The 27,496-nt window shown below is 37.0% G+C and overlaps 1 protein-coding gene across 1 annotated transcript in view; it reads right to left on the bottom strand.

The window, feature by feature from the left end:
- Positions 1-5,156: 5,156 nt before the first annotated feature.
- The window catches only part of APAF1 (apoptotic peptidase activating factor 1), a 36,473-nt gene continuing 14,133 nt past the window's right edge, over positions 5,157-27,496 (bottom strand). Inside the window, exons 12-26 of the mRNA XM_009882637.1 lie at positions 25,453-25,579; positions 23,277-23,402; positions 22,522-22,653; positions 20,577-20,702; positions 19,300-19,461; positions 18,862-18,990; positions 18,018-18,143; positions 16,658-16,777; positions 12,911-13,036; positions 12,099-12,224; positions 10,286-10,405; positions 9,841-9,966; positions 8,930-9,055; positions 8,339-8,485; positions 5,157-5,300 (exon numbers count right to left, since the gene is read on the bottom strand). Coding sequence (XP_009880939.1) covers positions 5,157-5,300; positions 8,339-8,485; positions 8,930-9,055; positions 9,841-9,966; positions 10,286-10,405; positions 12,099-12,224; positions 12,911-13,036; positions 16,658-16,777; positions 18,018-18,143; positions 18,862-18,990; positions 19,300-19,461; positions 20,577-20,702; positions 22,522-22,653; positions 23,277-23,402; positions 25,453-25,579 — 1,963 coding nt within the window. The remainder of the gene's footprint in view (positions 5,301-8,338; positions 8,486-8,929; positions 9,056-9,840; positions 9,967-10,285; positions 10,406-12,098; positions 12,225-12,910; positions 13,037-16,657; positions 16,778-18,017; positions 18,144-18,861; positions 18,991-19,299; positions 19,462-20,576; positions 20,703-22,521; positions 22,654-23,276; positions 23,403-25,452; positions 25,580-27,496) is intronic.

Below are 27,496 nucleotides of genomic sequence, written 5' to 3' on the forward strand. Positions count from 1 at the left end.
CAGCATTAAAAGATGAATTTACGTGGTTCTAACTGGGAAGTGCAGAAAGAAATATCTCTGCCATTGTGTCTCTGGGACCAGAAAATGCTCTCAGAACACGACAAGACTAAGATTTCATAGCACTGGAATAAGAGTTTGAACCAGCAAGCTACAAAGTCTTATGTGTTAAGACCCTGAATGTTGACTCTAGTGAGGATGAGGAGTACGGACCAATTATTACTACCTTTGGAGAATATTACAGCCAAATAATGGGATCCTTAGAACTACAGGAAATCCCTGGTCTCACTTGCTGGAAAGTACCAGTTATCTATAGAAAAGAAATTTGCTGTACAATTAGTAGAGAACAGGTAAAAGAGCCTATTGCTTTAGAAATGTGAGTAATGTAAAATACCATTTTTTAAGTTATTTTAAATATTCAGCATACTTTCTGTGCATTTAGGCATTAAAAATGCCTAAATGCATACATGCTTTACCTAAACAGCATCGTACTTACTTTTACACAGTTGGATTCAGCAAATTTGCCTTTGCCTCATTTTGAGTCATTTTAAACACCATGATTTTCAAAATTCATCTGAGTTCATATGTTATTAGAGAAACTGGACAAAGCTAAAAAAAAAAATAATCACAGAGGGACACAAATAAACTGGAAGAAGTAAATAGAAGAAATGAAAAATACCACACATGTAAACACACAGGGTCTAATTGTGGCATCCTAAGTAAGTACTCAGATGATTCCTCTTGAGCATAGAACAAGAATCCTCTCTAGCCTGAAGGACTTGGAATCTAACCATTCTCAGAGCACTTCTTATACGTACAACGTATGGTTTGTTAAATGGAAACAAGCACAGGAAGCTAATTTGTTCTGTAAACAGTCAGGCCCCAAGAGAGAAACCGCCTATTGAAACACTTAAAAGATACTCCAGTTTTCTCATCCTTCTGGATAAACACATGCACGCCACTTAAATAGTTCAACTGGTCCAATCACCACACAGTTGTGCTATATCCCTCAAGTGTAACTGTAGGAGATGACATAGGAAGTGCTGAAGTTGTCAATAACACATGCAGACTGAGAAATCGTACTCCAAACTCATTGGGTCCTTTAGGATGCACCCTCAGAGCCCCAGCTTAGGCCTCTATTAAATCTAGTTGCAAGGTTTCTCATAAAAAGCCCCCTTAGAAGGAGGGTGTGCAGTAACGTAATTTGGAAGAAAACCCTCTAAATCCAAGAAAACCCAAAACCCCTCTTCCAAACCCACTTCTCCCCAGCCCTCAAAAAACCTCACAAAGATGCGGATAGCAGCATGCTGCGCAGCAGCTTTGGAAGTGCTGAAAAGTACAGGTCAACCTACTGCAGGGTTCGTACTACAAACAAGCCTGGTCTCATCTTAACATCGTATCGCACATTGGCAGAGTCAGTGATTGTGTCCCGTTCACTAGCTTGAAAGAGCAAAGTGAAACTGAGCACCAAAAATCACTCTGGAAGTGTTCTGAGTGGCTGGCACGCTCCCTGGTCACCAAACAGTAAGGTTCATTTGGCTTCTGCTCTTCTTGAAATCACAACAGAAATAAGGCGTCCCAAGTCCTCAGAGCTCTCGGGCATTGTCATCACCATCTATGAACCCAAGTAAATTTGTGTCTTTGTAGCAGACAGAAGAAAGAGATAGATGTGGACAAATGCACCTGAGCGCCGCCTCTCGGCCACCAGGTTTTTTGCAGTCCTTGGCATTGCCATGGCATCTGTACTCGCTATGAAGGAGAAAGGGTACCTGAAGAGTTCAGTAAGGGGTTCATGTTCTACTAGCCATTGGAAGAACATACCTGAAATCTCTGTGGCCTACTGGTATTCTGGATTTACCGGCTTCTTGAAGATGGGGCAGAGTGGCCTCCCTGCAATGTTCTCTTCCAGGAGGACAAGAAGGCACCACCTGAGTCAGACTGCTTTCTCAGCCTGGCTTTCCCCTGAAACCTGCAAAGGCATCAGCTTCTGTAAAACACCTCAGGACAGTAAAGACGAGGACATGCACTCTGTCCTAGCTAGATATAACCTGGGGAACTGGGTCCCATATGAAGACTTCACTAAAAAAACTGGGGAAAAAAAATCAACAATTTGCACAGCATGCTGTAACACAGAGTTCAACTGCATCTATTTTCAGGCAGAATAATTTTGGGGTGGAGGATGTTCCTCTACTAGCAACAGGTTACCGGTTCCAGCTCTACCCACACACTCCAGCACTACGAGAAATCTATAAACTTTTACATGAAAAAACCTCAGGCCATAACTGCATAGTTCCATTTCAAACAACTGTGTAAGATAAGAGAGGAGCAAGGGGAACACAGGAGTTAAAGGGATGGTAGAATTCAAGGCAATATCAAGCATCTTCTTAGGCAGCTGTATCGCATGTGGGTACAATTCCTTTTTAATAAAGGAAAGAGAAAAAAGGAGATTTGTGAAGGAGCTGTAGGTCTAATTGCCAAAATGAAGAGACTCAAAACTTCTACAGAAACTGATAAGCATCATTAATAGGAACTGTATCTAAAAATTGTTTACACAAAAGCATATTATAGTTTCAGTTCAAGAACTAGATAAAATTGGCAATGCTTATTAGTTAAATTTGAATGCAGATTGACTCAATTTGATCTGGCATTACAAGAGATAATTGAAGCACTAATGTTCAATCTACATAAAAATGGCTGCTGGCCAAACTTTCTTTTGTTTCCTTTAGAATACATCTAACATCAAAAAGAATGGCTAAATCTGATGACACAGCAGCACTTTATTTTTTTATTACAGTAAACTGCCTTAACCTTCTTAAAAATTTTAAATTAAAGAAGTTGCTGTCTTGGTTGGCCCCTATTTTAACAATTTTTCATTTAGATTTTGTCATCCTCTTCCTCTGAATCATAACTATTCTTTGCCTCTTCAGACTTTCTCATCGCTATTTCTCTTCTTCCGCCTCAGCTACAAAGACGTACAGCCAATTCCATACATTTGCACATGATCGCAACCATCCTGACTCCATTAACACCACCTTCCAGGAAGCACAGCTTCCTCAGCTTCAGCAACAAGTATAACGCTGCTGTGTTGTCATTCTTGCAGAATAATTCAAGAATGCACTGTGTATCCCACATTTCGTCAAGCTTCTGTGATACCTGCTTCAAAACTGAAATCAGCTATGAACTCCACTCTTTCACAGATCACTTTCTTCATTAAACCATGATCAGTTTTTCCTATCACCAGAGTTTCATTAGCATTGTCATAAAAGACAACCTTCTGCCCCGGTTCCTTGGGTGAAACATTTATCCTGTATCTATTTCCCTAGTTGGGTCTCTAAGTTCAGACCAACACGGTCCTGTGCAGTAAGGACAGCACAGCCCATGCAATCAAGGGACACTGGCTGAGAGGAACTTCCCACTCCTGGAACCTTCAGCTGTTCAGGGAAGGAACCGATGAGCTCTGTACAAACTAGACAGTAGAACATTGCAGGACACATTCCAAGACTTCAGTTTCCCTTTGTTCACTTTTTCCTCCATCCTCATATTCAATACCTGTTAAAATATTTTTGATGTAGTTTCCAAAGCAGCATTATGTTTAGATTGAAAATAAAACCACAATAAAAGAGGCAGCACTCCCCCTCCCTCCTTCCCTGTAAAAAAATCCACTCAAGAATTCTAATTAATTTACAACTTTGGCCAGTATTGCCTGGATTATCTTTATTGAATGCTGTACATACTTAGAATACAAAACATCACATTTTTTCTATCGCATTTCTTCTCTTTACATTTCTGCCAGCAGTACTTTTATTATACTGACCCGTATTCAATAGCACCTTAGAAATAGTGGAATTTCAAGCTAAGAAAGAGGAAAAACTGGTGATTGTCAAAAACAGAATGCATATTAAATCTTCTGAAATGCACACAAAAAAAATAGTAAAAGTGAGAATGTCATTATTCAGTATCAGTTGAGACACTTGCTAATGTACTTTTTACAATCAAGTACTTAGATGGAGTGTTCTACTGCCAACTAGAAAAATATGAAAACCATGATATTAATGCTTGTGCAGTTGCTCAGAGCAGTTGAGAGGCAATTTACGAGAACAAGGCTTACTAGGTACCTAAGAAAAATTGTTATCTAATTATTCACAAAAAATATGTCAAGTAGAATTAGTACAAAACTTCAACATTTCTACCCTATGTTGAATCTATAAATAGACTGTAAAAATTAAAAAATAAAAAAAGAAAATCACATATTACCAGGCAAGAGATCCCTGTGCATAGAATCCCATGTAAACAAAGCTGACGACAGTAAAATGTCTCCGTAGCATAAACCGAATGCTAATTCCAAAAGGAAAAATAACTAAAACTAAAACTCACACCTTCTTATATTTTTCAATATATACCTTTTAAACCATTTCCACTCTCAGTTTAGCTGGTTAGCTGTATTCATCCTTCGACTGGAAACATGGCACAATCTCTTCCACTTCAATTGCAGTATCTCTTCAGATTTTGCCTTGATAAAACAAGACTCGAGATGTTCCCCTTAACGGGAATAGCTCATATGTGGTACAATGCACTTCATCTCCACAAGGTCAGAAGCATGGAGGTTCTTACCGCAAGTGGGAAGCACTACTGCTGTAAACTGAACAGCTACTTGATTTGTTTTGAACACCAGGCACCAAGATAGCTACGTTCATTTTTCAAATGAAGGATGTCCCTGATTCTTTCTGTTCCGTACCAAATGAAAATCCTTGCACCACAGTAAAAAAAAATTTTTTTTGCATCTTACACAGTTATGTTCATGGCTAGAGAGCATTTAGCCATCAGCCTTAGCACAAAATACAATTCCAAAGCTTTATATTCCTATTAGTTCTTCACTGCTATTAATATTAATTTCAATTAATTTGAATAAATCTTAATATCATTTCCTTACAAAATTGGAAGCAACATACTTAAGATGCAAATCAATGCTTGTTAAAAACAAGATTAAATGCAAGTTCATTTGAAAAAACATGCATAAATGTACATAAATATACATGAAAACATCATGAATACAACAATGAAATATAATTCACAGCTTAATGAGTGTAAGACAAACATTTAACAGAATTTTGTTTCCAACTTGAAAAAATGAATTATCTTTGCAGTGTTCAGCACATTAATCACAACTTCTGTAATACATAAAGAATGCCAAGATTATCAACAGTCACATACACTTCAAAATTGGGGCACACGTGTATTGACTTGAGGTTTGTTCCATTTGTGTAGAAGGTTTGTAAGGATTCTCCAGTAATTACATTCCACCACTATAAAAAAAATAACAATACACTTTCAGTTAGTTGAAGGAAGCTTAGAATAAATTCTTTGAACAGCTTTAGCATGGCAAACCCACTTGGCTGCTTTCCCCAAAGAGATAGAATTAAAAATGAAAATAGAAGCAGTCTTAAGCAGAAAATGTTTAGGACCAGTTACTAGAGGTGTAAGACTTTCAGATGAAAAGAAATTTCAAAAAGACTGAAGCTGTTCCAGTTTCAGGAAAGCATACAAAATAATAAATTCAGGTACTGCCCCCTACCCCATCACAAAATGTGATCAATAGATGTAAACTGTAACATGTCCAAAATTTAAAAGTGTATGTATTTTTATATAACCAAATGAATACGTGAAATGCACTGCCAGACAATATAATTGAAACTATAGCTGGATTAAAAAACTTAGCTGGACTCACAAGAGGATCAATCATGTATGCATTTGAAACCATTTGCAGTTTTGTTAGCAGGACAGACATTTTTTCGGTGAGATTAGAATTTTTTTTTATTTTTTGAGAATATACAGTAAGCACTAATAACAAAGATAGAGAAACCAGCGACCATCAGTTTACTCCATGAACATAGACTGAAATTTCACATCTCTCAGAAAAACTGTAGACCAATGCAAAATTGAACCAAATGCAATCCAGAACAAAGCTGTTACTTTATTGTTCCAGTAAGAAGTCTACCTTCTATTCTTGCAACATTTGAGTGCCACAGCAAAATATTGAAAAAGATTACCTTCAGCTTTGATCATCTATAAAAGCAGGTGGTATTACTACTTTTTAGCTTACTCATCTCATGAAATATGTAACATTACAGTTGTGTGCATAATACAGATTTGCAACTACACAGCCATAATGTTCTGATTAAAAACACCTTTTCAAAAGTGTCTGTTATTTGATGGAGATGAGGGGCTGGGGGGGGCTCTTAATTAGCTCTTGAACCTTTGTTGGTGGATAAATGATCAGGTGCTGGGCCAGCGCGTACCACTCACACAGCAAGTTCAACAGTACATAGCTGGATGCGTGAATAAGATGACTCATTTGTTTAAAGGTATCTTCCATGTAACTCTACAATCCAACTCAGTCCAGTTTTTAGAGGTCCAAACTTCTGAAATGTTTTAGACTTTCACTAACTAGTATCCCCCTACTAAAAGGGTGTATGTGGGTGTGTGTGCTTTCATGCACATCATACACATCCAGCTGTAGACCCTGAAAGAAAAGTAGAAGTACAATACTTTGAGAAGACATGCTGATTGAATTCGTTCCCAATGACTGCAAAAAGGCAAATGCCCTACCCATCTTCGCAAAGGGCAAAGCAGATGCTGGGAACTACAGGCCAGAAGCCTTTACTCCAGTGTCTGGAATTATTATGGAACAAGTTTTCTGGAAGTCATTTCAAGTCATGTGAAGAACAAGAAGGTGATCATAAACAACTAGCACAGACTTACCAAAGGTAAATCATGCTGAACTACCCAGTTTACTTCTATGGACATGGCTCTGCAAACAGCATAGCACCAGAAGTGGATGTGATTAACCTGGACTTTAGCCAAGCCTTCAACATGGTCTCCCATAGTGTCCCTACAGTCAAACTGGAGAGCTAAAGACTGGATGGGTGGAATATAAGGCAGGTGAAAAAACGGGTGGACTGCTGGATTCAAAAAGTAGTAGTCAGCAGTTCAGTCACTGTGTGTTGAGCCCTACCCTCGTACAAGAAAGACACTGACAAACTCAAGCAAGTCCAGAACATGGTCATTGAGATGGCTGGACACCTAGAACAGATGTCATAGAAGAGACACAGAGCACTGAATTTGTTTAGCCTGAAGAGAAGGTGGCTAACTGCTGTCTTCAACTACCAAAAAGAGGGTTACAGATGACAGAGTCAGACTCTCGTCTCAGGGCCCAGAGGCACCTCTGTTGGGACTGGAGACAAAACTTGATGGGGCAAGGCCCTAAGCAATTTTACCTAACTCTGCAAGCTGCTTCTAGCAAGGGATTGGACTAGATGAGTTCCAGAAGCCCCTAACTTCCTAAACCATTCTACGAATATAAGAAGCATCACAACACTATACTGTGTAACCGCAAGGCAAAATGGGAAGGAAGCTAGAAACAGGATGCACGTCTTGTTCTTTAACATGAAAGGAACGTCAGAAGATGTTTTCAATGCTAAATTAGAAAATTCAACAGTCTTTGTTAAATGGCTACTAACCGACTTCAAAGAATTAGCCTGGTAGCATGTCCAACAGCTAAACACTGACCAACAATCAACCAGCCTCTAGCATTATGTGAGATGAGAATTCCACAATATGTCTTTTCACATACGCACACAGTTTCTACTAATAGATATCAGCTATCACATGAGGAGGAGGAAAAAAAAAAACTTGTAAGAAATTTATAATTATGAGGAACCAATTCACATACTGAAAGAAAGATCACCTCTTCCCTTCCCAAAAAACATATGACCAGTCCAAACCAATGAAAGACTGATGAAAAGACTGATTTCCTCAGTTTCAACATGCCCTCCTCCAAAGATAACTTATAGAATGTCTTTCAAGGCAGAAAATTATCACTTGCAATTCCTTCTGAATTTCTATTTATGGAAAATTATAAAACTCATTATCTTTAAAAAAAAAAAAGCCTGACATAAAGCATTTTTCTGCTTATTATAAAGAACACAATTGCTGCTGAAATTGAGTGGATATTAAGACAGACAAAAATTCCTGGGATATTTAATATTAAGGATGTTAGTAAAGGATGTTGCTAATAAAAATATGAAGCTAATAGAAATGGAATACATGGACTTCAAAAACAAACTCCAAGTCTGAAGTTTGAATTCTTGAGAGATCTTTTCAGGGGGCTTTCAGATTTGAGAAGCAAAGCGAGAAGTGCTAGGCAGTCATGAAAATGGAGCAGCTTTGTGTTAAGTAAAACATTTGTTTGTTTCTTTGAATTAATCTGCATGTTCCTTTAGAATTATCAGACTATTGCCATTTATTAAGCTATGTTTGGATATTTTATTATTTCAAGGCTTACCTTAAGATAGCCTCCAGATGACACAAGCATTTTACTGTCAGGAGAAAATGAGAGGTCTGTTACCCAACCACCATGTGTTGGTTCTCCTTCATCTACAGTAACTGGTGAGCAGAAGTGAAGTAATGCACCTGTTAAAATATCCCAAATCTAAAAGAGAGAGAAGATTATGTATATAAATAAATTTAATGGGGAAAAAAAATCTCCAGTAATCAAAGTTGAAATGTATTTTCCTATATTAGAGAAAAAAACACCCTTGTAAATAAGCATTCTATTTGAAGTGACAGAATAATCCCAAAAATGAATTCTCCTCTTAGAACTGTATCATATATGAAGGATTTAATCACACATGCAATTCCTAGTAGAATTATTAGTAAATCATGTGAACCAGTTCCTCAGCAGTCATGGAACATAAATCTATCAATACGGTTACAAACTACTGTCTCATGTGGCAAACCTTGCTATTTTCAACTCCCTGATGTTCACCACAATGCTAACGAGTTAGGCATGCAGAACACAAACTATGAGAACTCTTTTGCCTGTGAACTGACCGACATCTGAATTATAAAGTAAACAGCAAGGTTAAAGCAGTACCCTTATTTCTCCTTTGTCATCTCCAGTGGCCAATAATTTGTTATTAGGAGAGAAAGTACAGCACCGCACACAGGCTTCATGACCTTTCAGCTCATGAAGAACAGATGAACTTTCAAAGCTCCATATCTAAATGGAAAACATTACAGAAGAGTGAAAAAAATGAGTTCAAAACCAATTATGACTTCTTCCTAAAAAGGCATTAGTATTCAAAAGTACATAAGACTTTTTGTATATATGCATGCACCTTTATGTATGTATTACACTGTAGTCTGTTTTTCTTTTTATTATCTGAATCACACAGGACCACATTTGCTACAAATTACTGAACCAACTGCGTGTATATTTTTTTCCTTGGAATATACTCTTTAATGAAACTGATTCATTTACAATTAAGTTTTAAGCTGTTCATAGAAAAAGGATTCATCAATCAATTTAAAGCTATATTTTGAAAATGTAATGGGACACTTTAAAAATCTAACAGGGCAGCCTCAGAATATTAAACAGCTCACTTCTTTTTGCACTTTGCTTCTGAACAGGAATACCAGAAACTATGGACAGCACTTTCACCAGAAGTTCCACATATTTTTCTTAACTTAGGTTTCCAAATTAAGAATGGTAGGCTATTAACAAATCTATACAGAGAACTAAAGAAGGTGTTCTGTACAAACTTGTGCGTTAAACATGCATTTTATTTGTACAGAAGTCACCAGGACAGCTGGAAATTACATCCAAGATCATTTATGAACTGCTGTAACAGCTTTACAAACATGTTCACAGATAAACAACATTTAATACTAGAAATACAACAGGATAACTTAAATAATCATTAGCTACCTCATAATAAAAAAACATAGCACGCATTTCAGGACAAATAAGGCATAATTTTTATCTTTGTACAGAAAGTAACCAACCTTTGCGGTTTTGTCAGCAGAAGTAGACGAAAATTTACTACCATCAGGTGAAACAGCACAGGAAAGAACAGCACCTCCATGGCAAGCAAAATCTTTTTCTGTGTTTCCAGTAGTGATATTCCAAACCTACCAAATATACAGGAAAAACCAGATTACTTTTGTAACACTGTAAAAACGTTAAAAAACCTGCATCTTACAGAACAATATATAGGAGATAAAACTCAGCTGCACGATTCTAATATGGCCAACACTTTGCTATACTTACATTAAGAGTTAAAATACATCAAGAGTGTAAGTCTTAGTAGAAATTGAAAATGCAAAATTGTCAGCTTACACTTTAGGATCAATTCAATAAAATATTTGTCAAAGTACAAGAAATACCAAATCTCAGAAGAGACAGTAAAATGTATTTTATGCAATTTGTTGATACACAGCCTTCATTTACCTTAACAGTTCCATCAAAAGACCAAGAAAGAAGTTTTGAATTTTCCAGAAGTCTGAAATCCTTGATTGCTTCCTTGTGTCCTCTCAGAAACACACATTCACTCAACTGCCAATTCCATACCTAATCATAAAGATGGAATACTTTTAAAAAAATATTAATGGCAAACATAAGTTAAGAAGAATGAACTAACTGGTGGATATTTCAGTCACAGGAATAATAAAAAGTTCTTATGGAGGTGGCAACGAATTAAAAGGTTAGATATTGAAGATATCCATGGTAGGCATGCTGAAGATTGAGGATGCCATAGTATTTAATAGTCACGTATGAGAGAGTTCCCTATAATACACACATAATCTGATTTTTGAAGTGAATTTGATGCTTAAAATTCACTGGTAATTTAAAAGGAAAAGCAAAACAATAACTTTCTAGGCACCCCAGAAGTTTTACGTTTTAAACCTTTGATTATTGCAACAAATAGATTTCAGTCATCTGGCAGACCTCATATTTTTGATACTTAAATTCACTTTGTTTTATATTTTTAAAGTGTATTTTTAATGAAATGCCATTTTGGTTTGCATTTTTATAACAAAACAACACTTCTGTTTTTAATTCAACTATTCACTGAAAATGGAAGAATTGTCATTTTATTCTACAGAAGCTATTAAGCATCAATTTAAATGACAATGACTTAATAGTTTTCAAATTAATAGGTTTTCAGCATCAAAGAAAGAACAGAAAGCAGAGGTGTTCAGGCGACAATCCCGGAGGCTTAACTGAGACACTATCCACTAGAGGGAGCTGAGGACCCAGAAGAAAAACTACCCACATTAGACCTGAAAGGAGCCAAAAGTCGATAAAGTGGTGAGCTGTCTGTACGGCTTAACTGACCACAGTGATGGCACTCAAACTCGCTTCAGATCCATAAGTTCAATGCAGAGTTAGAGAGAAACACACACCGAAGCGGGATGCAGCATAGTTTGCATGTATATCAGCAAGCAGGTAGAACACTGAAGCTGGAACAGATCTGGTGAGCAAAACGGTGCTGAGGATCAGCATCCACATGTGTTTTGCAGGTTCCACTTCAAACCAGCTCAAGTTTGGTTGTCTGAACTGAATGCTTATTAGTAGCTGGAGCGTGTGCTCTAGTTTAGGAATCCCGTCAGCATGCCTGCGACTGCTCTGCAGTGCAAACTAAAGCACAGTGTGCATAAACGACCAGGACATTCACTTCAAAAGTGCATCCCTGAGCTGAGCTAAAACGCTAATATAGACACACCAGAATGCTTCTCCAGAGCCAATCTACCTTGCTGAGAGGCAGAGCTTATTAATTTGAGACTACATTAGTGCAGCCATTCTATTTCTAGCTGGTATCTGTATTCAGCGATGTACTGGACTAGGTGGACACACCAGCCTGCTCAGGGACAGGTCTTTTTACCTCATTCCTTCAGACAGTGTAAGAAAGCCCCCTGACAGACCTAATATATATAGCCAGTTCTGGGTCGTGTCCGAAACACTTCACTTATGCCATTAGAACTGCTGAGTTATCTTGTTTGAAAATTAATGTTCCTTTCACCCCTCTTAAAGAAGATGGTGCCTTTCTGTCATCCACAGCGTTAATAATAGTAATTGTGTAATATTCATTACCACATAAGGTATAAATAGAGGCTATGGTTTCTACAGTCCCTTATCCCAAGATGGAGCAATACAGAATACAGCAGTCATTTACTGAGTTCACATTATCTATAGTATAAAAGATCTATTTAAATAAATTGTAAGTAAGTTACAACATAATCTTTTTAAGTATCTTCCAAACCTGTATAACAGAATCATGAGCACTTGAAATGAGAGTCTGACAATCAGAAGTAAATCGACAATGCTGCACGGATGTCCTGTAGGCTTCCCGTGACTTCAGAACTTTCCCATCCAACAACTGTAATACCTTTACAATGAAGAACGTAATAATTATACTTATTTTACATACTTGAGGAAAAGGAAGAAAAAAACCTGCAAATTCTTTTTTAAATAACACAAGATTGTAAATACACGATTCTCAGGCAATGGACTGGAACAACCAAAAATTCATATTAGCTTAGTCCTTAGTAAAATGAAATTCAGAGCTCCATTATCTCAGAAGACTGTGAGGGGACCTTATCAAGGGTAGGTGTCAAGAGGATGGGGCCAGACTCGTTTCAGTGGTGCCCAGCAACCGGCCAAAGGGCAATGGGCACAAACTGGAACACAGCAAATTCCATCACAACATGAGGAAAAACTTCTTTACTTTGAGCGTGACAGAGCACTGGAACAGGCTGCCCAGAGAGGTTGTGGAGTCTCCTCTGGAGATATTCAAAACCCGCCTGGATCTGTTCCTGTCCAACCTGCTCTTCGTGAACCTGCTTCAGTAGGGTGGTTCGACTAGATAATGTTTATAGGTCCGTTCCAACCCCTACCGTTCTGTGATTATTAGCACTACCTTTAAATTATTGTCATTTAGGTATCACTCACAAATGTAAAAAATTTGAAGAATATCGTTGTACCAAGTCATTCAAATGACATTTCTTTAAAAAGAAAAAGCACCAAGAAGGGTGTTTTCCTACTTTTTTAAAAATCAAATTTAGGATTTATTACCTTTATTGTTCCACTCTCCTGTCCAAAAGCTGCAAATTTAAGATCTTCACTTAAGCAACAGCAGGAAATGGGGGATTCTTGGGCTGCTGTGTGCATAACAACACTGTCTGTATTTCCATTGATAAGCTGCAAGATAGGAAGTTAATTAAGATATTACAATATTTTTAAATTTAAACTTAAATAAATTACAATATAGAGCTAGGAAGGCTAAAGAGAACAGTGTACCAGTCTCAAACTTTGAATGATAAGGATCAGTTACTTTCATAAACCAATTGCTTTGCAGGTCAAATATCTCCATAGAATGCTCTCTGAACAGGACAAGTTTGCAGAAGGAAACATATTTCAGTATTAGAAGGCTTTTTAAAGTTTGTCTGACTACAGAAAACAGTAACTCAAAATACTACTCCCAATTTCCAAAAGCCATATAGTGAGCCCCATGCTCAAATTTACCTTGCCAGCCAGCATTCTGTAAGCATGACTTTAAACTTATTAGCACATACAATACACCAAATCTCAACTCAATATTGCCCTCAAATCAATTACCCTGGGGAAAAAAAAAATAAATCTTTAGAACACAATGATTTACAAACAAGTTTAAGTTTAGAAAGCTACCAGTGTGAAGTGTTTAAAAGTGAACATACTGCACATCAAAAGGTGACTAGGACCCCAATTCTGAGAGATTACAAATTACAAAGGGTAAAAACATCATGTTGCAAGAAAAACTACTTTTAGAGATGGATAGCAGAGGTATACTGTTAGATTACATGCTTAACTGTCTTTTCAGTCAATTTCTTTTCTTGTGCAAGGGTGAAAAATCTGTTCTCTTTCTACAATGGAGTCTTCTCTCATGACTGCACCTCTACGGCATGTCAGAATATTGCATTTAGGGCAGAAAATCTAAGCACCATCTCTCTCTAGGAAATGGTTCAAGTAAAGTTACAATAGAAATATACCAATCATAAATAAATAGATCGGGTCTAATTCAGATGAGAGCCAGACTACACCATTACACATGGCAGTCGCTACAGATATTACAATTCAGGAAGATTAAGAATCAGTGATTATCCTAAACTACTCTCCACACATAAATAGGGATAACTCCATTTGCTGTGGTTTCTCCCATCTCTTCACTGCAATAGATGCAGCTTCTCTTTTCTCACATACTATTTTTTCACATAAATTTCAGTTTCAACATTGACAACTTTCTGTTGGCTCAAAGTCTGAAATCTTTTTGACAAGGCCCCACTGGAGACACTTTAGCTATTTCCACGTCTGTATTCCCCTCTACTGAAATACCACCACCATTCCACTTAAGTTATTTCAGTAGGATTTTTAGGTGGAGTAAGAAATAGTTAATTTGTTGACAGGACAGACAAAAGAAGGAGGATAGAAAATAATCAGGAAGACAGAAACAGGAAGCACAAGGCAAACAAGAATAAAAGTTTCTGCAGAGGAATCTCTCATTCTAGTAGCAGCCTAGGAAAAGCTGAGCATCTCTTAGGGCTAGAAATAAAAGCAACGGTCATGCTGAGTAGCCAGGATTACATAGCTTATGTTTGCTTTCAGCCAAATTAAGAAAAACGACAAGACCCTAAACAAAACTATTATCTGCACAGCGTCCCTCAGTGCAGGGCCACAGTATCTGTTCCAACACTCACTTATCTATACATCCAGCAATAAGAATTCATTGCTTTCACAGCCCAGAACAAAGGTTCATTCCCACTCAGATGCTCCTTTAGGCTAAACACCTGAAATAGCTACCTTGTGCTGACAGATATGGCATTTCCAAAACAACCTCATAGACACCTGGGCCAAAAAACATGGCACTGAGTGGGTATATCACATCCCCTATCATGCACCAGCCTTTGGGAAGATTGAATGATACAATGGGCTCTTAAAAGACTACACTGAGAGCAACGGGTGGTGGGACCTTCAAACGTTGGGGTACACAAAAAGCCACCTGGTTAGTCAACACTAGGGGATCTGCCAATCGAGTTGGCCCTGCCCAATCAAAACTTTTACATACTGTAGAATGTGATAAAGTCCCTGTAGCGCATAAAAAATAGGCCGGGGAAGTCAGTCTGGGTTATTCCCGCCACGGGCAAAGGCAAACCCATTTGTGGGATTGCTTTTGCTCAAGGACCTGGGTGCACTTGGTGTATGACGCAAAAGAATGGAGGTGTCTGACGTGTACCTCAGCGGGATTTGATTTTGGGCAAGAATAGCCAATGATTTGAATTGTATGATGTTAATTGCTATATAATACCGTATGTAATCGCTACAATGATTGCTATATGCTATATCAACAGTATTACAGTAAGAATTACCCAGATTAATGAAGAATTAATTCTGATGAAAACCAAGCAAAGAGAATGTTTTGGGTTTGGCTGGGGTAGTGTTAGTTTTCTTCATAGCAGTTAGTATGGTGCTATGTTTTGGATTTGTGCTAGAAACAGTGTTGATAATACAGAGATGCTTTAGTTAGCGCTGAGCAGGGCTTACACAGGGTCAAGGCCTTTTCTGCTCTTCACACCACCCCGCCAGTGAGTAGGCTGGGGGTACACAAGAAGTTGGGAGGGGACATAGCCGGGACAGCCGACCCCAACTGACCAAAGGGATATTCCATACCATATGATGTCATGCTCAGCATATAAAGCTGGGGAAGGAAGGAAGGGGGGGTGCTTTCGGGGTGATGGTGTTTGTCTTCCCAAGTAACTGTTATATGTGATGGAGCCCTGCTTTCCTGGAGATGGCTGAACACCTGCCTGCTGATGGGAAGCAGTGAATGAATTCCTTGTTTTGCTTTGCTTGTGTGCATGGCTTTTACTTTACCTATTAAACTATCTTTATCTCAACCCATGAGTTTTCTCCCTTTTGCTCTTCTGAGTCTCTCCCCCATCCCATCAGGGGAGAGAGAGCAAGCAGCCATGTGCTGCTTAGTTGCAGACTGGGATTAAACCACAACAGCCCATTTTGTGGGTTAAAATGCAATTGGTTTGTGTAAGCAGTAAACAAATATGAAAGTGTTTCCGCTTTTAAATGGTTACAATCAAGTAGAAGCACAATCTGAAAGAACTGTATTACCTTCACTTCAAAGAAAATCCTATCAACTGACTTTATTTGACGTATTAGAAAATCATGATTAAAAAAAGATGTGCACACATTTGCTATCATGAAACAGAAAAATTATATTTTGGATGTTGGTGTACTTACTACTTGGTGGAGGGGTCCAGCATAATAAGAGTGTATCCACTATTAGTATTTTCTTCAAGACATAAAAGACCCCATGCTCTCCTAAGGCTATAGGCAGACCTGGGCTCACACTTTTCATTCTCCCAATTTGAGATGACTCCTTCAGCTATTACACAGAAGTTCTGATGCATTACGTACATGTGCTGTGTAACACCTGGTCTATAGGTGCTGCGCACATTACACATTGCTGTGCACAGATAAGCCCCTCGGAGAGCCCACAGCCAACCCAGTCGTGAAGAGAAAACAGTTTTGTTACCCTGCATCCAGCTTCAGTTTTGACATCAGTGTGGAAATTTCCCCTCAAACTTCATTTTTGCTTAATAAACTAGGCAGAGTTTCTAGATACAAAAATGTTATCATACATTAAGAGTCATCTGGTACAGATTCAACTGTTGAAAGCCATGAACAAGCAGTTCTTTCAGTGCTTCCTCCATTTCCTACTGAGATTTGCAGGTAACATTCAAATGTACTAACATATTGAGAAATACAGCTTACCTGTAAATGTTTCTGATTGTAAATTGCTAAAATCATCACTTCATCACTGTGAAACACAACATCTAGTTCACTTTTTAGCACAGCATCAGAAGACTTGCACACCTTCTTTGTTTCCCAAATCTGTTGAAGAACACAGTATTTCATTAGTTTTACTAAAGGACAAGATATGACACTTGCTGAGACAGAGTACCTGTAAACTAAAGTCTTACAAACTTGCAAGTAACACTGATTTTTTAAATGAATGAAAATTATGCTTCTGCTATTTTTATTTACTAGGGAAGGTTGTGCAATTACTATAGTGATTCCAACAGATGAAACAGAACTAATTTCTTCCAGGCTGACCAGCAGACTCCCCTGTGTTTAGAGTCATAGCTATAAAGTACACAATTTTCTCATCCAAGGAAGAGCATTAAAATCCAACTACAAAAAATACCAAGTACAGATTTCTATACTTCAGCTGCTTTCAAAATTCCAAGAATATAAGTGTTAACTTGGGAGAAAATGAAAGGTTACATTGGTAAACTATAGTTTTACTTTCACAGGTTTTAAAGGCATTAGAATTATAGAAATCTACCCTAAATATTAACATGCAAATATATCTAACAATGAAAGTAATATCAAGTCTGCTAGGATCCTCAAAAAACTTCAGCGTTCCTGATTCAGATAAAATCTAAAACAAAACAGAAGGTTGTAATTACTCTTGAACAGCCACTGGACTTTAAATTATATCTATACACAGTATATTTAGATAATACAGTAAATAAAGTAAAAAAGCCAGCTCATTTTACTGCATATCTAAATAATTTTATAACAAATATTTACATTTATATTGGCTATAAACACACATAAATACTAAATATATATCACATATAATATAAACATTATATATTATGTAATTTTATACTAAACAATTCCTTAAATTAATAATTTAATAATATATATATAAAAATTGGAGAAGAGAAGGCTCCATGGAGACCTTATTGTGGTCTTTCAGTACTTAAAAGGGGCTTGCAAGAAAGATGAGGAGAAACTTTTTAGCAGGGCCTGTTGCGATAGAGCAAGGGGTAATGGCTTTAAACTAGAAGAGGGTAGATTCAGACTAGATATTAGCAAGAAATTCTTTACAATTAAGGTGGTGAAACACTGGAACAGGTTGCCTGGAGAGGTGGTAGATGCCCCATCCCTGGAAACACTCAAGATCAGGTTGAATGCGGCTCTGGAGCAACCTGATCTAGTCCAACCTCCCCTGCTCCTTGCAGGGGAGGCTGGACTACACAATCTTTAAAGGTCACTTCCAAACAAAACTATTTTATGACTCTATGAAATTCACATTTTTCAAAAAAGAAAGATGTCATCTTACGCGTATTGTCTGGTCATCAGATGATGTCAGAAATAAAGATCCATCTGGCGAAAACGTCACACAGTGAACCCAGCTCATGTGTCCCCTGCAATATGCTACTTTTGATAAAGACTTAATATTCCATAACTACAAAAAAAATATGAAAGAAGAAAAGTGGATTTAGAATGCATTTACAGAGAAAATAGTGCAAAACAAGTAGCATACTTAATTACTATCTCTTCTAGTATTTCCTTACTTCTCATTCTGAAATCAGATGTTAAAAGAATTGTGCCCGCCTATCACATTCCGATGGTTAGGGAAATTGAATCAGCAGCCTCTTTGACTGCTGTAATTTTAAAAGATGAGGGGGGAAAAAACAGAGAAAAGAAAAATACAAGTTCAGCTGACCATGTAGATTGCACAAACACAACCAAACCCAAATAACAAAAAAAAAAACCCAACCCCCAAACTGATACTTGTACAGGTTTACTCTAGCTGTGCTAGTCCCAAAAGTGGGACTAGTCCCTAGATGTTTTATTCCTTTTTAGCGAGTTGCCACATTCTGTAGCAGCATATAGAGGGAGAGGGGGTTTTGTTTGAGTTTAGCAATGGGACAGCCTATACTCCTGAGCGAGACAACAGTAACTTCAAAGAAGTTTAGTAGCCTAGTCTTTTCATATAAATGTGACTTCTGTTGTCCAAAATGAAAACATAACTTTAAAATATTATTTCCCAATTAATATTTCACATTCCAGAAGCGAACAAAGATTGAAAAGAATAAAGCACATTGAAAGCTCACTAAAATACCTACATTTGTTTTACCTCTGCATACAAGAAACTATTAAGACAAAAGGCAATCACTTACCTCAACAGAACAGTGAGACAAAGCAACTGCTACTAACTCATCACCAGGACAAAAGTCACAGTATTGAATTGTACTGTGATGACTTACGATGACTTGTGTTAACAAATCACATGTTTTAACATCAAAAAGCTGTAAACACATAATTACAATAGTTAGCATCCAGTAGTATGACTTCACCATAGACAAATAGCTTATATGCTCAACAATGTACATTCTTGAATTTAGAGGGTATTTCTCTCAGTCAACAAGTTTCTTGCCCACATATTTTTACTTTACACACACTTGAAACCACGTACCTTATATTTGAAACATCTTAATGGTCTCGAATTTTATCTTTAATCATAATTTCTAACTAGACGATCTTTCAGGTCCCTTCCAACCCAAAACATTCTATGACTCTATACTCCTTGAAGAAAATTATTAAAGTGAGGTACTTACCAAAAGCTTATTTTTGGCTACCACCAAAAGCATGTCACCATTTCTGGACCAAGAGCAACATTTTACTAAGACCTCTACATCATCTGGTTGCTCATCTGCATTTCTGAAGAAATCTTTTATCTCAATACTTTTCAGTTCATTTGCTGAGCGTGCTTCCCAAAGCTGCAATATAAAGGAAAGGAAATGCACAAAACCTCTTTTTACTGAACAGGGGAGAGCTAACTGCCAATCGCTTCTACGAAAGAAGGGAGGTGAGGGTAGAATACCAAAAAAAGCCTTTGCTAGTTTCCTCAGTCAAGAAATAGCATTAGAATATTCACAAGCTCAGACAGCTTAGATCAAAAGAAAAGAAAAAAAACAACCAAAAGCAACTACCCCCAAAAAAACAAAGAAAAACAAAACAAAACAAAACAAAACAAAACAAAAAAAAACAAAAGAAGAAGACTGTAGCAGAACCAACTCTCTGGGTTTTTCCCTCGTATTATTCCAGCTACAACACTATCTCTTAACAAAAGAATAAAAATAAAAATACTATGTTGTGGGAAAATAACCAAAGTGGGAAAATAACCGAAGATTGGCAAGGAGGACAGCAAACACGCTCAAGTGACTCGCACCTTGGGTGCTGGACAACACATATATCACACTAATTGTTGTTCAGCCTTGTGTGCTCGCAAGTAGAACATCGGCCCTTAGATAACGTAGCCCTGGGATGGACTCAGGGACACCTTATCTATCGTACATGAGATCACTGCCTCGTTGTTGAAGAAGATCAAAGCACAGTGGAAAACTACACCTGCTAGAACCCTTGAAAAGCAGGCGAGAACAGCAAGTCAGAGCACACACGCTCCTGCTAACAAGGACTTTCTCCCGGTCTGCGGTGCCTGCATGCCCTGCTCACGTCCCTCTGCCTGGGTGTCGCTTTGGAGATTCCCCGATTTGTGAGGTATTGAGAGTAAATTTGCTCTTTGTCTTCCATCTGTGGTTTTGTCATTGTTCCTGTGTCCTGCCCGAGTCGGCTCACACATCTGTGTTCTGCAACTCTATTAAAAGTCCACTTTATTTACAAAGACAGGCACCCAACTTTTTTCCCTAGTACCAGACAAGCCATTTCAAAATCTTGCATTAAAGATGGGACCAATAATCAACTGTTTCAGGATTTAATTCATTAAAGCTGACCATACAGACACAAAGTTTTCTTATACATAATTTGCATTTTATAAAAAAAGAAAAAAATTAATCATCAAAACAAACAGTTCATTTAAAAATACACTGCGTACCTTTACTGTTCCATCTGCTGAGCAGCTAGCAACGTATTCATCATTTGGTGAAAATCTACAGTGAATGACGGAATTTACATGACCAATCATTGTATTTCTACAATACTTTTTGTTCAAATCCCAAAGCTGCATGAGAAAAAAACCATACAAATATCATCATATTCATGAATTATTCAAAGACAGATTGTTGACATGTTCTTCTCAAAATCATGCACTGGCAACCAAAACCTAAATATTTTTTTCTTAGTTTTACCCACATGCTCATGGACTTGATGCTATGCCCCAGACTACACCACAATTTACCTCCATCTGCTAACTTGCATGGAAACTATTAACACTTGAATTATATAGAACTAGTTAAACATTCTGTACAGTGCAGACAAGGCCCTTGAATAGCACAAAGTTACTGAAAGTTTCCTCAGACTGGGGAAGAAGCTTCCTCTTGCCTCATTCCCTTTCAACTTTGAAGTTCAGAATTATGTGCCTTACACATAATAAAAAAATGAAATTTCTAACAAAGTTAAAAGAACATTCCATGTGCGTGTTTGTTTAGAGTTCCTCCTCCCCAGCCCTCTCACATACAGTGGTTTCCAAGCCTATAACCCACACTTCCTTTCTCTGTTTCCAAATTTCTTCCTTTTCTCCTACATAAAAAACCCACTGGTGTTCTCTGAAAAAAAAATCAGTCCCTTTTGATTATTGTGCATACTTCAGTTCTGTTATTCATTTCTCATGAAAATGTCAAACACTATAAAATCTTAACCACATTTACAGTATAAAAATGGTGAATTTAAACAAGTCCTTTCTAAATCTACCTGTTCCAAGATGTCAGCCTCAGACAGCAAATGCATTTCCTGAGACATCCAGGAAGTCAGCAAGAAAGCCTCTACTTTCCACCGTGACATCAGATCACAACTGTATTTTACCTCCAGTTTACACAAACGCAAGCTCTTGCAAGAACTCTTCAGATGAGACTTTACATTACAGTTAAAACACCTCACATCCTGCCAGCTACAGCGGGTACAAACAGTTGTCCCCCCGGCTAACAAGCTCACTCCTCACTCTCAACTCCCAACAGTTCTCTTGCACTGGAACTGGGCAACTGAGCCACTACAGGGAACTAAATGAGCAGAAAACCAATTGCACCGAACAGAGTTTTTTGCTGAGTTGGTTCCTTGAACCACTGCAGAATAAGATCAGCATATGCACCGCAACAAAGGCAAGAATATATAGCCAGGGCAGTAGGACTACCATCTTCAGTGCCAGTTAACTGTGTGATTTACTTAGTTGTACTGTGAAATTGCACTCTTATCTGCCACAGTCTAGGTCTTACTTGATTCTTCTGTTTTCCCCTTTGCCTCACATGCAGACTTCAGTTGCCCAGTTTCTGCTCTTTCTGTGTATACATACTGCTTCCCCAAGCTGAATAGTGCCAGCTGGTTAACCTGACAAACCTCTTGCTTTGATTACTGTTATTTTGTTGGCTTCCACCTTCTGTTCTTTACTATGTCCAATCAATTTAATAAAAAACGTACCTACTACACTTAAATAATGCTTTTTCGCCCCCCAATCTTTCTGCATTACCAATGTTTTTAATCCTAAATTTCTGCCTTCAATTTTCTTATGCTGTTTTTAATCAGGCATTTCACTCCCATACTCTCCCATTCTTATCCCACCCTGTAAAAGTCTCGCCAAAGCACTCGCCTTCATGCCCTACCGACAGAAAACTTGCCCATTCTCCTTCGCTGAGCATAAAAACTCCTTCTGTTCTGCTCTGTTGAAATCCTGTTACAGAGCTACAATCAGTACTTTTAATCTGTTGCCATCTTTCTTCTACCAGGCTCATTTAAAAAATGTAATTTATAGTGTTTAAATACATTTATACATCAATAATTATCCTGTTATGATAAGCAGCATGAGAATAATCGCAACCTTTTCCACTTACTTTGATGAAAGTGTCATTTGAGCAGGTGGCTAAAAGATACTGACCAGTTCCGTTATTGAACTGGCAGCAATTGACTTGCTCTGCGTGTTCTTCATATACACACTTACACTGGCCTGTTCTTGAATTCCAGATCTAGACAGAATTGAAGGATGAAAAAGACTTTTAAATATATTTAAAGTACTTAATTTAAAAAAATCTGTAAATTCTGCTGAAATACAGGTAAAGCCGTAAAACATTCTTAATAATACCTCAAAAATAATTTTAAGATAAAACTAAAGCATATTTATTTACAATTAGAAACAGGAAGTTATGAGGGGAAAGGTCATAATTCAGATTAGAATCTGACAAATATTGGAGTTTCACCAAGGTTTTGCTATAATACTGAGGAATTTAAAATTCCAAATTATTCAAGTGTAAGAGAAAAAAAACATGGAAAAAAAGAATTATGGATACATTCATCTCACGTTATGGATAGGACTGGATTCACACATTGTGTTCTACTTAAAAAGAATCATCTGATAATACAAGTAAAATAAGTGGTCATTCTGTAAGTATGATGTTAACATTAAGTATCTTTTATGTCATGTAACAAGTAGAGCTTTTCTCGGTGTTTGTTAAGTAGCGAATTATCCACATAAAACTTAAGACAGTTAAAAAACCCTTTAGTCTTAAGAATTTGCTCTGCCTGAGTTGGTTAAAACTGAAATTAGAATTACTAATTTGAAACAAAAATTGTTTATTCTCCATTTCCTTACCTTCACTTTTTTATCAGCTGAACAAGTTGCTACAAATTCACCATCTGCAGAGAAAGCGCAACAAAGTATTTCATCATCATGGGCACTTATCTCCAGGAGTCTCTCTCCACTTTCTGCTTTAAACACCTAAAACAATAAACAATAACATCTTTTACCTCATGTACAATTTTAAACCACAAATATAAGTTTGTTTTCTCTCAAACAGCTCTCTTCAGATAAGCTCTTAATAAAATTGGTTTACTTTTGAAAGCATTTATAATTTCAGGCAAATGAACATAATAAAAATAATTTAAGCTTCAATTTTGTAAGGATCATAGAAATTGTTAGGGAGAGAAACAGTGAAAACTGATTTTTAAGAAGATTTCTGTATGCAATGTGTGTTTCATTAATGCCTTTTTCTACCCTCACTCTTTAAGCCTAAATCCCTGTCCTTTCTCAGTATTTTTAAATAGGAACTGCAAAACACTGTATCTATCAACAAAATCTAAACCATTCTTAAAACTACAAATTCCAGGTTTACATATATGTGATATCCTTCTGTGAAAAGTAAGAATTTCAGCAGCAAGTGATGATTTGGGGAACAAACAAGAAAAAAGTAGCAGTGTAAAGTTGCACAGGATGACAGGAGTCTCAATCCTGAGCTAGTCATAGGCAATAAAAGGACAGTTAGGGAAAAAGAGTCACACACCACTAATCAATTTCCCAAAATTCTGAGATTTAACTTTGGGGGGGGTATAAATCAGTTTTCCCTTTCCTCCTTAGGTTACATATTCTTAACTACTAAAACAAATCACGCTGTGTTCTTTACAGCAGCATTCAGGATACTACAATTGTGAAGTCCCCATTTTTTCCTTTACTTTTCATTGAATGGGAATATCAATGACAATGAAACGGTTGCTATTTTTCAAATAAGAACACAAATACTGAAGTAACAGGAAATTTACATTTACAGCAAATTCTCCAGAGTATCAGTTCTTAATCTAGCAATGTTTTTTTATTTTACAGGAACAGTAGAAGTAGCCTTGAAAAGTGAAAAGCTTAGGCCACTATTAGAAAAAACCTAAGTTCGGAGTTAAACAAAGAAAAAAAAATTACTAGTAATTTTCCTATTACTTCTTCAACAAAAGTTTAGTTTAAATGCAATCGCAATCCACAGATTTTACTTTTTTGAGTAGAAAATGAAGAGAAAAATAAGCAATCTGCAGTCTCAATAATAAGGCCATTAAGTACAAAAGCCCAGCACAGTAACTTCAGCACAGCATAAAATGAGTACATCCACCAGGAATCTCCGCAAGTGGATGCCACGTTCATAATATTGTAGAAGCCAGCAAATAAAATAATTAAATAAAAACACAATAACAACACATTAAGTAGCCAAATTAACAGCAACTAAGCACCACTAATATTATTACTTAGTACTCAACTTATCAAGCGTCCACAAAGGCTTGCAGAAACGTTGCTCTTTTCCCTTACCTTTGGCTGTCTGGAATATGGATACTTTACCAGGTTACTGTCTGGCTGATTGCTAGTTTTCTTGAGAGCTGGCTGGCTCCCCTCCAGGCAGACTGCTGGCAAATTTATATTAGTCACTTTCCTCTCTGTCTCCCCTAATCCGCTTCCTATGCACTTGGGCCCGTTTCCAATCAAATACTGTCCTCAACTTCAGGGGTTCATTTTTCTCTCCAGATTTATTTCTTTTGCATGAGGTAATTTACTAATTAAGCACCAAAGTAGCATAATGCCCATTACCACCCCATAGAAATAGTAAAGCTGTAACTAAAACATCTTACTGTTTCTCAGTTCTGTAGAAGGTCTACCACAACTGGAAATACCATTTTTGCAAGCAAATATTAAATATTCTGGGGTGCATTACTTAACTTAGGCTGTGAGCTTTTCCATATGATTAAAAGGCAACTCACATTCACATATTACACTGGTGAGGGTATAAACCCTGAAATCACACTGTTAAGCTTTCGAACTAGAAGGTAATGCTTACAATTCTAAATATGCAACTTGATATTTATGTAATAATACATCCTTTTCAATCATTTTTCTCCAATATGTTCTATATCCCTAATATCTCCACATAACGGCAAAAGAAAAGCAACGGGACTGTTAAGAAATGTTATCAAAATGGTACACAGCATCTCTTTTCAGTAATGCATAGGTACCTTACCTGAAGTGTTTTATCAGCTCCACATGATGCTATTCTTTGTCTATCCTTAGAAAAGCAGGCATGGTAAACTGCATCTCTATGTGGACGAACAACCAGACGGTAGAGGTTTTTCAAGGATTTTTTATTTCTACAGGGTAAGACAGTTAATTTTAGATGAGTAGGATTTCCTAGTGCATTTTTATTATTCAAAATCCTCTATAAAAAGATAACAGTTTTTCATACATCTTGAGCAGCAAGCTTTATAACAAACAAACCAACCAACCCACTATACCTTACCTCTCAGCCTTTATGCTGAAGTAATAAGGGAAACACAAATTCCAACATTCACTCAGAGTTTTTATTGCCTTGCAATAGTAACAGCTTAGAGATCAAAAAAAAGATAATATGTGCACCAGAAATCAAAATGCTACTTTATGGGCAAAGCTGTTGCACTGCAAGACACAGCCTTCCTCACAACATTTTTATGATCTGATCGTGCTATTTCCAAATATAAATTTCTTCCTGAGAATTCTTGTTTTCCTGCAGGTTCCTTTTCAAGCTTATTAAAAAAAAATTGTAAATTTCTTTAGATCTTAGTAAATTTACTTAATTTTCATAGCCATGACTCAATTCTTATTACTAGGTATTTAAATAAAATCTATGACTATCACTGCATCTCAATCAGAGATTAAGTACAGAATGTAACACACCTTAGATGACTCTTGCCTCACTTCAACAAAAACTTAGCATTAGTAGCAATCATAATCATCCTGCTTAGCCAGATCATAATATGGAAAGCTGTCACTGTAATAAGGTGATTTTTGGTGATGAATAGATTGTTACAATATTAACTTTTTTCTAGAGTCTAAATGAATCAACGTACTTCAAGTTTTTATCATTACCAGTTTCAACCTTCAGGCTTAGCACTTAAATAATGGGTAAAACATCGCAAACAAAGTAGGTGCACTTTAGAGGGACAGCAATTTTTCACTGCAACATACTGACTCATCTAAGACAACATTACCTTTTTTTTTTCGCATATTTTAATAAAGCTAAAATTGCTGGTCAAGAGAGGAGTGTATTTACCTACATATCCCACAAAAACCATTTTTAGAAGCTTGCCCTAGGATGGGAGACAAACACACCAGCGTCTCTTCTGTTGATTTCAGTCCTGTTCTTCAGCATAAATCTCCCACCTCCAAAGTCAAAGCCCTGATCTACCTGGAGATCGACTCTTCCAAATTGTGCAACTTTCAAGTGTTTTTGTTAGAATTCTGTTAGATATGCAAAATGAAATAACCAAATATTCAAACAGAAGACCTGAATTCAAGTATGCCTGGATTAATCCGCCTGGTTATTACCACAATTACCTGACATAGAGTCATTCTGTTTTTTAACCACCAAGTACTGCAGATATCAGGACCGAAACATCAAACAGAAGAAGCTAACCGAGACGGTTACATGGTCTGGTGACCATCTGTGCTGGAAAAATGTTTAGCTATGTATACTTTTCCCTTAAACAACTTCCAAGAACATGAAAACAGCAAAAAATTATTTAAATAGGAGAAATTTAAAGACTTTTAGTATTTCCTATCTTGCTACTTTCAAAAACTTTGCAAGTTAACATAAATGCACTCCTTTTTAAAGTGTACATTTTAGTAGAAAACCTAAAAACATACTGTACCATACCCAATACTTGCACTGCAATTCTAACTTTTTTTTTAAAAAAAAAAAGTAGTATTTAGAGAAGTTTCAAAGTGTCTTATTTTCATCTTTGTATAGTTACGTAAAAGGAACAATCACTGAGTACAGAAGTAAATATATCCCTCTATTTATTTCTGTGTAGTTATTACTAATTTGTGGCCTTACACATCCATAGTTCCCCTCTTCCCACAAGTCCCTGAAAATTATTTCACTTTCTTTCCCCAGAAAAAAACACAGCAGTTCTTAAAGAGATCCTTATATTAGCCATACATTGTATTTAGTTGCACATTAGATTATTTTCTTGGATCAAGGGATCAGTGTATCAGCAGATGGACTGCAGCTACTTACATCCATTCCAAAT

The sequence above is a fragment of the Charadrius vociferus genome, unplaced genomic scaffold, assembly GCF_000708025.1.
Source record: "Charadrius vociferus isolate BGI_N301 unplaced genomic scaffold, ASM70802v2 scaffold72, whole genome shotgun sequence".
Taxonomy (NCBI): Eukaryota; Metazoa; Chordata; class Aves; order Charadriiformes; family Charadriidae; genus Charadrius; species Charadrius vociferus.